Here is a 12,739-nt window from a genome sequence, read left to right as displayed (position 1 = left end):
CGTGGACGTGGTGCACAGCTGGTAAGTGTAATCACATGGGCACCCCTCGTGTTTCACTGCCTGCTCGGTGCACAGAGACATGTCTGCGCACAATAACTATTCACCTTCCCCTGCCAGTTTCATTACAAACTCACCCTCTGTCTTTCGCAACAAAAAATGAAGCAGGCGTCTTCCAATGAGCGCCTTGCGAACACAAACCCTCCCTGCTGGGAGCCCGGGCCCCCGGCACTGTCCTCGCTGAGCCCCCCCGGACAAAGAGCTACGGGGAACACGCGCTCCCGCCCAGCCTACAGCAGCGCTCGCTGGCCTGGCTTCCAAGGGGGCGGGGCTGGGTTTCCACGCGCCAGGCCCCGCGGTCACACGGGCTCCCTGCCAAGAGAGCTGTTCCTGCCCACCCTCCCCGCTACCACCGGCCTCTCGCTCCAGTCCCGGGCCCTCGTACACCCGCGCGGGATCGATCGCCCCCCAGTACTTCAAACTCAGCCCGTCCGACCGCACTGCTCCTACTGTGCCTCGCCCTTTTAATCAGCCGAGCCGCGCACGGCTCTTTTCCGAGGTACGCGCATGCGTGCGAGGAGCGAGCGGAGCGGGCACAGGCCTTGGTTTCATAAGCTGGCGGCTGATCTCGCGCCTAGACGGGTGCGCACGAGAGTCGGTCCCGGTGAGTGCTGGCATCCCCAGGCTGCCGGCGCGCGGGCGCTGGGGGATGAGGCGGCGGGGGGAGGGGCGTTTCAGTGCCTAACTGACCCGCGCCGCGAGTTCCAGTAACCGTCTGTCAGCTCGCGCAACCGCGCACGTGCGCTGGGCGGGGAGGAGAGAGGAGGCGGGCTCGGTGCCTGCCCGTCTCCGCACCGTTCTTCGTTCCATAGACTGCGCTAGTGCCTCCGAGCCCCGGCCGCAGAGCCCGGGTCAGGTGAAGCGGTATCGGAGCCGGGCGTGGGGGAGGGGGCGGTGTTTCAGTCGGAAATGACCGTCGAGAGACAACGGTCTGACAGTGCAGGGACGGGCCCCGCGCGCCTGGCTGCGCTGCACGTGACAAGGTGGCAGCGCCCTGGTTGCAGCATAAAGTGGCGACGCCACCTATCCCGTTGGAGGGGTCAGAGTCCAATAGCGATACGGGGTGAAGCAGTGGTGCAGCTCGGTGCCCTGTGGGTCGTGTGTTTGTCATAGGCAGTGGGTGTAGCCGGAGTTACCAGGGAGAAGGGGCCCTACTCACTGTTTCTCTTTACCTTGACTAAATGCTGCTGCCAAGTTGCGTAACTGTGACACACAGGAGCAGCGCCAGGGTTTTTGGCACTCTAGGCAGGGGTCCTTCCGCGCTCCCGGTCATTGGCAGCAATTCTGCAGCAGGGGTCCTTGCACACTCCCAGTCTTCAGGGCACTTTGGCGGCGGGTCCCGGAGTGAGTGAAAGACCTGCCGCAGAATTGCCGCAGAAGGACCCCCTGCCGCTGAATTGCTGCCAAGGGTGTCAAAATGCAGCCCCCCCCCAAATTCTAGTGCCCTAGGCAAATGCCTAGGTCGCCTAAATGGAAGCACCGGCCCTGGTGATGCAGTGCGCAGCCCTGTGCCCAAGCCTCTGTAGGACTGAGGCCAACAGCTACTGTCTTGTAAAGAATGAACTGAGGTGGTTCCACCCTGATTGCAAACATAGCCACCATCATAGCTGTTCAAGTCAGAAGGGACTGTTCTGATAATCTTCTGTCACACATGCCACTCTCTATTACACAGGTATAAATCCAAACTGCAGGTGCAATCCACAAAGGAACTTAGGTGTTGCAACAGTGAGCATCAGGCCACCTAGCAAACCACAAGAATGACACTGCAACTCACAGAGCCGAGTTGTGTGCACCATACACTTACTTCTGAGGGAATTTGGTGCAAAAAAAAAATAATAAATTCTGCACATATTTTAAAATTCTGCAAATGTTACTTATCAAAATAACACTCACGGAAGGGGTGGAGTAGGGGTGGGGCCAGGGGCAGAGTGGGGGTTGAGCACCCACATGAAAGAGGGGAAGTAGGGACCTATGCCTCAGAACCCAGAGGTCATAGCCGCCAACTTCCCTGCTTTTCCCTGGGTTCTCGACCCCACCCCCCCGGAGTCCCCCAGCCCTGCCCCCACTCCACCCCTTCCATGAGGCCCCACCCCATGCTCCACCCCCAGTCAAACCCCTTCCCCCAAATCCCCACTCCAATTCCGCCCCCTCCCTGCCCCTATTCCAATGCCTTCCCCAAATCCCTGCCCCCTCTCCTGAGTGCACCACATTCCCACTCCTTCCTCCTCCCTCCCCGAGCTTGTTAATGCCGCCAGACTGCGGTTTGGTGGCCTCTGGGAAGTAGGCGGAGGAGCAGGGACAGGGCGCGCTATGGGGAGGGAGAAGGAGGAGAAGGTGCGGCAGGCAGGGGGTGACAAGGTAGGGTGACCAGACAGAAAGTGTGAAAAATCAGGATGGGGATGTGGGGTAATAGGAGCTTATATAAGAACAAGACCTAAAAATCGGGACATCTGGTCACCCTAGGTGAAAGAAGCTTGGCTTCCAGTTGGGGCAGAGCACCCACTAATTTTTCCCCGTGGGTGCTCCAGGGCTGTAGCACCCACAGAGTCGGGACCTATGCCAGGGATCAGAGTGGGAAACAGCCTGATGTTCTGTCCAAGGCTTGTGTGAAGTTTCCTGCAGGCCACCATCTCTTTCTCTCGGCATATGGGGAATTGCAGCTGCCTGGAACCCTCTAGTTCCCTCCACCTCTCCTCTGCTGTGTCTTCTATGTGTGAGCTGAGCTCTGCCAGGTCCAGTGGCCCCTAGTGGCGGCCAGCAGCACGGCAGCCCATTTCAGGGGCGAGGAGAGAAATTCTGTGCAAAAAACATTAATTTCTGACAAATTCTATATTGTGCAGTGGTGCAGAATTCCCCCAGATGTAATACAATGAATGGGGAAACATAGCCTAAGAATGTGATCCACAAAACCAGCATATTAGGCTGAGAGCTACCTGAGCCAGCCAATGGGAGATGCCAACCATGGGGGAGTAGGCACCACTCCTCTCTTGTAGATAGGCACCTAACTCTGCTAATGATTCATAAACAGGAGCCCGCCACCTAGAGTCAGATGGCTTTAGGAGCCTGTCTTGCTCCATACAAAATGGGAGAGGAAAGAGGTACTCACCTTATAACTTTTAGCACAGTGGTTAGAGTAATCCTCTGGGATCATATGGAGACCCCAGGTTCAATTCCTCCTCTTCTGCCAGAGGGGGAGAAGGGATTTGAACAGGGATCTCCCTACAGAATCATTCTCAAACTGTTGCTGAGCCAGAGATACTATGTGTGAGAATGATTCTATAGTCCAGTGGTAAGGGCACCCAGCTACGAGGTGGGAGACCCTGGGTCCAGTCATCTTACTCTATTCATTCTATTATTACTCATCCTAGTGCAAACAGCTTCAACAGGAGAGACTGAGGGAACCCCACATCAAAATATCCCATTGCTCAGTAAATACTTTCTCCCCCCTCTCTGCCAGAAAGGATGGAATTGAAACTGGATTTCCCAAGTGCTCTAACCACTATGGTAAAAGTTATAAAGTAGGTGGTAACACCTCTTCCTCCAGCAGGATTTTGAATAGGACCTGAACCAGTAGACAGCCTCAAAGCATTGTAGCCCAGTGAGCTAGCATTAGCGTTTATTTTATTTAGCAATAACGCAAGGAGCCTGTATCCTGTAAGACATTGGCTTCAGCAGTTAGCATAAGGCTTGAGGCCTATTAACTTTAGCACAGATAAATAGCCCAGTGGTCACCCCTAAGTTTTGGGAACTGAGAATAGAATGTTTAAGGGAGAAGTTTGTACATAACAACATGAGACAACCACAGGAATATGAGCTAGCACCAGCTTTTGGATATTTTAGGATAGGAACATATGCAGATGTCTGACCACAACAATGCCATGGCAATAAAATGTCATATATGATAATAAGCTGAGATCATTAATATACTAACTTATAGGAGAAGGCCACCCCAACATTAGTAGGATGAGGAAATACAAATAAGGAAGAGGGGAGAAACCTCTACTGAATATACATTAGGCATAGTGGTGTCAGTGTAACATACAAGTTGTATCCCAGTCTGTGTACAGGAGGAGAGAGATGTAGACCTTGGGAGGTGCCAGGATGATGGCCACTGGTGATGATGAGGAAGGTGATGAGGAAGATAATGGCTAACATTTCAGGTTGTTCTGCAAGGGATGGTGTGAGTATATGGATGTTCAGATGTACATTCTATATTATCTCTAACTACCTTGCTGGATCAGAGTGTTTGTGACTTTGCTAAATGTATTAATAAACTATTACAAATACAGAAGGGTTCCTAAAGTGTGAGTGTTGCAACTGTGCATATTGGGGTTCCCAGCTATACAGTAATTTTAATAATACTGGGCTTGGTCTTGAGACAAGAACTGTCAAACCTCAGAGTCATAACTGGGAATTCTTAAGTAATCAATATAATTTAATACGTAATCCATAGGTCAAGCTACAGAATCCCTACCAGATCAGGCCCTGCAAACAATTTATGCAGCTGAATGCCTATCTTCCTCCAGTTTGTGAATCAGTCTGTGGCTTAGGTGGGAGATAGGGAACTGAACTAGAGAGAGGCAGCAGTGCACATGCTGAGCTGCCTAGGTAACTTTTACTTAGAAAACTTAGGCACCTACCTGGTTTGGTGGGAGTTTTGTGAATTGCAGTTTGAGCCAAAATTGGGAGTTAGCTGCCTAAACCCAGAATGAAAGATATGTCTACACAGGCAGCAGCAGTCTGTGGCAGTGAGCATCTGCGCCTGAGTCGACAGACTTGGGCTCATGGTGCTCATGCTGTGGTGCTAAAAATAGCTGGGTAGATAGCCGCTTTTAATTTGTCTCAGGCTTGAGCTCTTGCTCTTGTTCTTGCTCTGAAGCCCACCCCTTCCCTAGGCTTTCGATCCCAAGCTCCAACCTGAGCCACAACATCTACACAGCTCTGTTTAGCATGATAACTCAAGACCAAGTCTGTTGTCTCGGGCTTGGAGGCTTGCTGTCACAGGCTGTATAGATGTACTTTAGGCATCTAAATCTGGGGCTTAGCTGCTTACATTCTTTTATGGATCTGGGCCTTAGTCCAACCCACAGTGTCCTTCCCCCAACCAAGTGCTCAGAGAGGGGACCCTCTGCACGTGGATCTCTAAGCTCCTCTGCAGAAAGTACTCCATCACCTCTGCAGCACTGCCCTGGCTGAATGTTCCCTCAAATTTTTTCCATGTATGTGCGAAAAAAAATTTGTTATGCGCAACAAGGTATATGCAGATGTGTGTCACCAGTAAAAACAAACCAAAAATATATATATTTTTTTTAAAAGTTACCATAGGGATAATTACTCTAGCCAGGACAGGTTAGGCATTTTAAAATTCACTACTCAAAGAATTAAATGTAAGTGTAAGAGAAATAAAAATTATGAAATGCATAGACCAGTCAAAACACTAAAATAACACACTTTGAAAGAATAAAATTACAGAGAATATATGTGCATTATGGGAAGTACAAAGAAATAACAACAACAATAATACAAGTATGTGTTGGGAGGTGAGTGTGAAAGAGACAGAGATTCTGTGTGTATGTGACACAGACTGTGTTTGTGCTGGCTACTGGGGAAGTTTCTGAGAGACGCCGTGCACTATCTCTTTAAGGCACTCATTGAAAGCTCTCCTGCTCTGTCCGGAGCCCTGTCTCCCTTCCCCCGCTCTGTAGAGATAGAGTATGTGGGCAGGGGGGCGTGTGTGTGTGTGTGTGTGTGTGAGCTGGCTGCTGAGGAAGTCTCAGAGACCATGTGCTGTCTCTTTAAGAAAGGCACTCACGGCCCAGAGGCGCCCGTAGTTCAGACCGCAGAAACTCTGGGTCCTGAGCCAGACTGCTCCCTCTCCCCTGCACTGCGGAGATGGGGTACAGAGGTGTGGGGAGGGAGACACCCTGACATCAGTGCCTCTCTCCCTCCCCCCACTCTGCACAGCGCACAGGAGGGTCCCAGGAGCAGCTGCAGGAGCAATATAGCTGCGAAGCGGTGAGAGGGAGAGGCACCTGAACACTGCTGGATGAGTGTGCTCTGCTAATCAACTGAGTGGCACTTGAATCTCACCTTGGCGGCAGCCCAACTGCACAGCTTAGAGGGAACATAGTGCCCCATCCTTCTGCCTGTAGGGCCTGTGCAAGGAGATTTCCTTCCTCTGTGTCCCTTCTGTGAATTTTTCCATAGGGGGTTATGCTCCAGGCCTGTGCTGTTTAAGCCTTTTTTTTGAATAGGTACTAATATGTGGCCCAGTCCTACAAACTCTTATTCACATAAGTTGTCCTATTGATTTCAGTAGGGCTACTCAGGTGAGTTAGAATGTGTAGGATTAGACTGTGGCTTAAAATGTAAGGCCTTAATTTCAGTCAGAAAACACCAAACAATTTTCTGCTTATCATTTGTAAAATAAATACATACGTAATTTTTGGAGATTATTTAGTGAGTGTTTCTCAATATATATTTTATTACACACACAAACTATGGCCACGTCCAGACTAGGAATTAAAATCGATTTTAGATACGCAACTTCAGCTACGAGAATAACGTAGCTGAAGTCGAATTTCTAAAATCGAGGTACTCACCAGTCTGGACGGCGCCGCATCGATGTCCGCGGCTCTCCGTGTCGATTCCGGAACTCCGTTCGGATTGATGGAGTTCCGGAATCGATGTAAGCGCGCTCGGGGATCGATACACCGCGTCCAGACTAGACGCGATATATCGATCCCCGAGCAATCGATTTTAACCCGCCGATGCCGCGGGTTAGTCTGGACGAGGGCTAAGTTAAAAGAATATCACTAAGGTTGCAAAGTCAAGCACTCAGAAATGAGGAAATGCCAGAATGAAGGTTGCTCGTGCAACTTCAATTCAGGCTCCTTGTGTCAAATTACAGTATTTAACTGCATGATTACATACTGTTTTCCCCCTGCCTCATTTAGTGCCCAGGACAGATTGTGCTCTGGGAACGAATAAGGGTTGTGGAATGAAGAATACTGTTGTCTGTAGGACCCCTGCCTCAGCTGTTGCAGAAGTTGGAAGGTATGCACATATTGCAGATACTGGGATGGGTGGGCATAGGCCCTTCCAAGATTTAAAGCCCACTGCCTCAAATAAGGGGGAGGAACGCCTCCTGGTCTGATTGATGGCCATCTTGCCAGTGTCAGGAGCAGGTTGATATGGAGGCCTCGTACCTCTGTAAGACCATGGGTGGGGTGTGCATATACAAGGAGGTGTGGGGAGAAATGCAGTTAGAACCTCAGCAGGTTCTGGAGCTGGAAGAGGGGCTGCAGCCTGATGTGCTCTACATAGATGTATGCCAGGGTCTTTCTTGGTGCAAAAGGGGCAAGTATCAGGAGACTTTGTGAACCACACCAACCACGTGACCGTGCTCACAGCTCCACAGAAGGGCTATCAGCTGAATTTCCCCAAAGGGTAAGGGACTAATGTAGAATACAGGCTGGGCCACTGTGGCTCCCGGTCTTCTGCAGGTGGCAATAGCTGCTGCCACTTGGTGTTGAGGCAGGACACAAGAGCAAGGACATGGAGCTTGAAGCATGGACAAGTATAGATGTTTTTGGGCATAGTTCAGAGATGGACTAGCTGAATGGCATTCAGCCTACTTGGGTGATGCATTGGAGATCTCTAGAGGTCTAGTGGGGTTGGAAGATGTGTTGCAAATAAGGCAAGGGGTGCCAGAATGAGAAAAAATGGTCTCATGGTTAAGGCACTTGAATGTTGGCCTTGAGAATTAGATTCTATGCCTGCCTCTGCCAAAGTGTTCCTGTGTGTTGCTGGGAAAGTCATTTAAACCAGACTTTTCTCTGGTGGTCACTAATTGTGTGTCCTCAATTTTTTTTTGGTGTGATTTGAAACCCTGGGGTCTGATCTGAAGAAGTGCTGAGCACTGAGCTGCAACTGAAGATTTGGGAGCTGTGCTTTGAACATATAAAGTGGTTTATAATGTTAAATATTCTGAAGAAAAAAAAACAGGTCCTAGTTGTCTCAAGTTTGGCACTCAAAATTAGTGGATTAATTTTTACTTGAATCTCTGAGTCTCAGGCAACCTTAATTCTGGCATTTCCTAACATTTGAGTGCTTTCCTTTGCAATCTTAATAACATTCTTTTAAATATGGTTTTTGTTGCAATTTATTAGGTTTTTTAAAAAGCAAACTGAACATTTGCCTCTTGAGCTAACTGAATAACTAATAGCAGTAGTGGATTGTCATCCTCTGTGTATACCAGTACTACATGAAGATGAGACACATACCTTGCTAGTGGGTTGCCACAGATATTTGCTGACTCCAAAGGAATGAGGCTCAGGAATCCTGGATTCCATTCCAGGCTCTGGAGGGATGTGTAAGTAGTGTCCACACAGACTCTTCTGCCCATTTCATCAAAATTTGACCCCTTCTGCTCTGTCTTCCTGAACCTGTCCATAGAATGTCAGGGTTGGGAGGGACCTCAGGAGGTCATCTAGTCCAACCCCATACTCAGGGCTGATCCCCAGGAAGTTTTTTTACCTCAGTTCCCTAACTGGTTCCCTCAAGGACTGAGCTCACAACCCTGGGTTTAGTAGACCTAGGCTCAAACCACTGACCTATCCCCCCCATGTCCTATTCCTTTTTCTTCTCCATGCTGGCTCCTCATCCCAGTTCTAGTCTCCTCATCTAACCAATCCTAGTCTCCTCCTCAAAACACGCCATCCGAATCACAGTTCTTTGTGCATCTCCCTGAGGCTCCTTGTCACAATCTATTCCTCCCAACCTGGTCTGACTCTTGTCCCATCTGCATTCAGATCAGGCACCCTCCTTCTCCTTGCTGCCTAAGCCCAGCTGGGAGAAGCTTTAAGAGCACAGAAGAGACAGGTTCCGACTCTCAGTTCTTGTGCCCAGTTCTGGACCTGGCACTGCCTGCAGCAGCCCAGAGTGGCAATTGCAGGGAATGCTCTGCTCAGCTCCAGTAGGAAGCATGCTTAGAGCAGACAGAATCTTTGGAGACTTTAGCTGTAAAAGTCTAGCATGTCTCTAATAAGCATGAGCATACTGTGATTTTTTCAAAAACTTATAACTTGGCCAAATTTGGATAGATTTCCCTAAGAATAGCAAAAAGCATATACCTAATATAAAGGCCCATCCTCTGCCAAATTTCAAGTCCCTGCTCCAAAGCAGGAGGCACTAGCAGGGTCACGAAGAGTTGCCAGAACTTTTTAATATGGGAAACATGGTTCCCCAGTCTTTTTCTTGGAAACAGCTGAACCTTTTTGGCTGAAACTTTCCAGAAAAATTCAGCTTGAGACAGATACCTAGCATATAACATTTCAACCCTAGTGGTTAAGGTTTGGCAAAATTATAAGCAATTGAAAGCACCATCTTATAATGGGAAGTGTTGGGAAACCTTAATAATAAACGGTGCTACCAATACACAAATGAAAACAAAAAAGCATTGACTGTTTTTTCCCAAAATAAAGCCTACAACATTGTCGTCTTCACTAATGTATTTTAGTCCTTTGAAAGGGTTGTTGTATGCCTGTTTGCAAAAGTGGGAAGAGACATGGGGAAAAGTAAAAGTAGGACAGAGAATGTAGTTGAGACTCCTCTGGGAATATTGCTGTGACCCTCTCTAATGCTGCTGCTGCTCCAGCATGACTCAAATGATTCTGGCATTCAGTCATGGTTGTTTAACCTTGCCATAATTTATACTCTGAATGTGATAAAAGAACATTCTCAATTAATACACTCAGTCCATTATTATATGAAAAGTTTAATGTGTTAAAGTGTGTAGCATCTTATCCTAAAGAACTGAACCAATACAATTTTCCTTAGAAATGGCATTTATTGACATGACACACGTATTCAAGGCAGTAATGTAAATACTGCTCTTTTTTTTTTTTTCACTTTTTAAAGAAAAATATTTTTCCTTTCAGTCCCTCCAAAAGACTCCCATAATCCAATGGTGCTAAAACGTGTGATCTTATTTTTTTTCTTATGAAGTCTCTATTGCTTTTTAATGTTGGAAGATATTGGTGCTTCATGTTACATTGTGATATTAATGTGTCCAGCATTTTTCACTTGTGTAATGGTTTATTGGCTTGCAGCCTGGAATAAGTGCAGTTGTACTGAGAAATAAATGTCCATCTCCATAATTATCTTTTACTGTGACAGCTGCCATAGAGTGACACTTCAGTCACCAGCTTCCCCCTTATTCTCTCACCACCCACTCACTGAATCAGGGAAGGTCTCCAAATGGCATTGCTGTACAAGTTTATCAACAACAGATTAGTAAGCTGAACTCAAACATTAACAGTATTCCTGTCCCCCAAGAACTTCAGATCTTCAAATAAGTCATCTAAGATTTTGCTCCTTAGCTGCCTCCCCCTTTCTTTCATTTTCCTGTGCACTACTGCAAATGTGCTGTTTTCCTGTGTTTTAATATTTTTGTTTGTTAATCAGAGATTTTAAAAAATGCATTGATGCTAAGATGGTAAAAATATGTTTAAATAACTTCAACACTTACTAACATACTGGAATTTCCAGATGGGGCTGAATATTTTGAGGTCTGCACTTACTGTGTGCCACAATACAGAGCAGGTGTTAGGGAGGGTAGAAATACATATATATTTAAGAATTATTAATTGGCCCTTGTTAATACTCTTTCCATTCTCATAATACAATTGCGTAGTGACTTCAGAATTACAAAGATTGTCAAAAGTGTGCACATAAAAACTTAATCTCTCTCTCACTTTGGCCCATATTAAAATAACTACATGATGCCTGTGGGTGAAATTCATTACACCTACATAAAACCTGTTTATTTAGGCTTTAAGTGGGTGGAGTGTGGAGAGATTTTTGGGGGTGAAATCCATTCCTTATACTCAAACCCCAGAGCTGTTGAGTGGGGCTGCTGCAGAGACTCCTGTGGCTGCTATTTCAGCCTATGGGTTATGAAAGTGACAGCCCTTCTATACTAGTTGCATGGGATGTTTGGGCCACAGGATCAGCATAAATGTGGATCCTTTGACTCCTCCTTAGTTCATTCCCGTTGAAGTCCTTCATAAAGGTTTATGCAGTAGTAACACGGTGAACTATTCCGTGGTGCATGGGAACTGTGCATTTACTCTGCCTGCAGACACCCTTTTTCCAATTCTATCTAGGGATTAAATTGTGCAGAGGGCCACATCAAGGCAAGTCTGCGGCAGAGTATGCATGTCAAGGTTCCTTCCCCACTCTGAACTTTAGGATACAGATGTGAGGACCTGCATGGACACTTCTAAGCTTTATTACTAGCTTAGATCTGGTATTGCTGCCACCATCCTGATTTTTCAGTGTCTTTACCCCCAAAACCTTCCCCTTCCTGGATAGCCTTGAGAGACTCCTTCACCAATTCCCTGGTGAGTCCAGATCCAATCCCTTGGATCTTAAAACAAGGAGAAATTAACCATCCCCACTCCTTTCTCCCACCAACTCCTGGTGGATCCAGATCCTAACTCCCTTGGATCTAAAAACAAGGAAAAAAATCAATCAGGTATTAAGAAAAAGGCTTTTAATTAAATAAAAGAAAGGTAAAAGAAAACCCTCTAGGAGAGATTAGCATACCAGCTACTCTCACAGACAACAGATTCAAAACACAGAGGATGTTCCCCTGGGCACAAATTTAGTTACACACAAAAATATCCAAATACCCAATTTGATTCTACCTCTAATTGCATAAGACAGGTTACAAAGAAATAAACATAAACCTATTTATTCCTTTCTAAAACTTACTACTCTGATAAGAGGCTGGTTCCTTGATCTTTTTCACTCTGGCTGAAACTTAAACTCTCAACAAAGGAAAAACTTCTCTCCTTCCTTTTGAATCATCTTGTTCCCCCATTGGTTTCTCTGGTCAGGTGTTAGCTAGGCTAGGTGAACTTTTTAACCCTTTACAGGCAAAAGAGGCATTAACCGTTAACCATCTGTTTATGACACGCCCCCCAAATCTCAGACAGTATAGAACCACACTGGCAGTGATTTCTTCCTAGAACTTTAGAATAAACAGATTAATAAAACACATGCACCTTTACATATACTACTAATTATATAAAACTACAAGATTTTTCACATTCCAAGGACAATTTAACCAGTTAACTCCGGAAAACTTTCACGGGAGAGTGCATCAGCTACTTTGTTAGAAGCTCCTGAAATGTGTTGAATTTCAAAATTAAAATTTTGGAGAGCTAAACTCCATCGAAGAAGTTTTTTGTTGTTTCCCTTGGCAGTATGAAGCCACTTTAGCGCAGCATGGTCGGTTTGTAGCTGGAAATGCCGTCCCCAAACGTATGGGCATAGCTTTTCCAGGGCATACACAATGGCGTAGCATTCTTTTTTACTGATAGACCAGTGGCTTTCCCTCTCAGACAGTTTCTTGCTGAGAAACACGACAGGATGAAATTCTTGATCTGGTCCTTCCTGCATTAAAACTGCTCCTACACCATGCTCAGATGCATCTGTGGTTACTAGGAATGGTTTGTCAAAGTTTGGGGCCGTTAGCACAGGATTAGACATGAGTGTTGCCTTAAGCTGGTTAAAGGCCTTCTGACATTCATCAGTCCACTTAAATGCATTTGGCTGTGCCTTCCTGGTTAGGTCTGCTGTGGGGTAGCGATTTGGCTGTAGTGTGGTACAAATC

The 12,739-nt window shown here is 46.8% G+C and overlaps 1 protein-coding gene across 5 annotated transcripts in view; it reads left to right on the top strand.

The window, feature by feature from the left end:
- Nucleotides 1–336: 336 nt before the first annotated feature.
- Nucleotides 337–12,739, top strand: part of PTGR2 (prostaglandin reductase 2) — a 37,114-nt gene continuing 24,711 nt past the window's right edge. Inside the window, exons 1-2 of one of the 5 annotated variants that reach the window (XM_030559615.1) lie at nt 607–661; nt 4,114–4,237. In XM_030559615.1, coding sequence (XP_030415475.1) covers nt 4,233–4,237 — 5 coding nt within the window. In that variant the 5' untranslated portion in view covers nt 607–661; nt 4,114–4,232. The other 4 variants (XM_030559618.1, XM_030559613.1, XM_030559616.1 and 1 more) reach the window with 4 other exon arrangements.

Source organism: Gopherus evgoodei, chromosome 4 (assembly GCF_007399415.2).
Source record: "Gopherus evgoodei ecotype Sinaloan lineage chromosome 4, rGopEvg1_v1.p, whole genome shotgun sequence".
Lineage (NCBI taxonomy): Eukaryota > Metazoa > Chordata > Testudines > Testudinidae > Gopherus > Gopherus evgoodei.
Note: the sequence above shows the minus strand (reverse complement) of the source record. Positions and strands in the feature narration are given on the sequence as shown.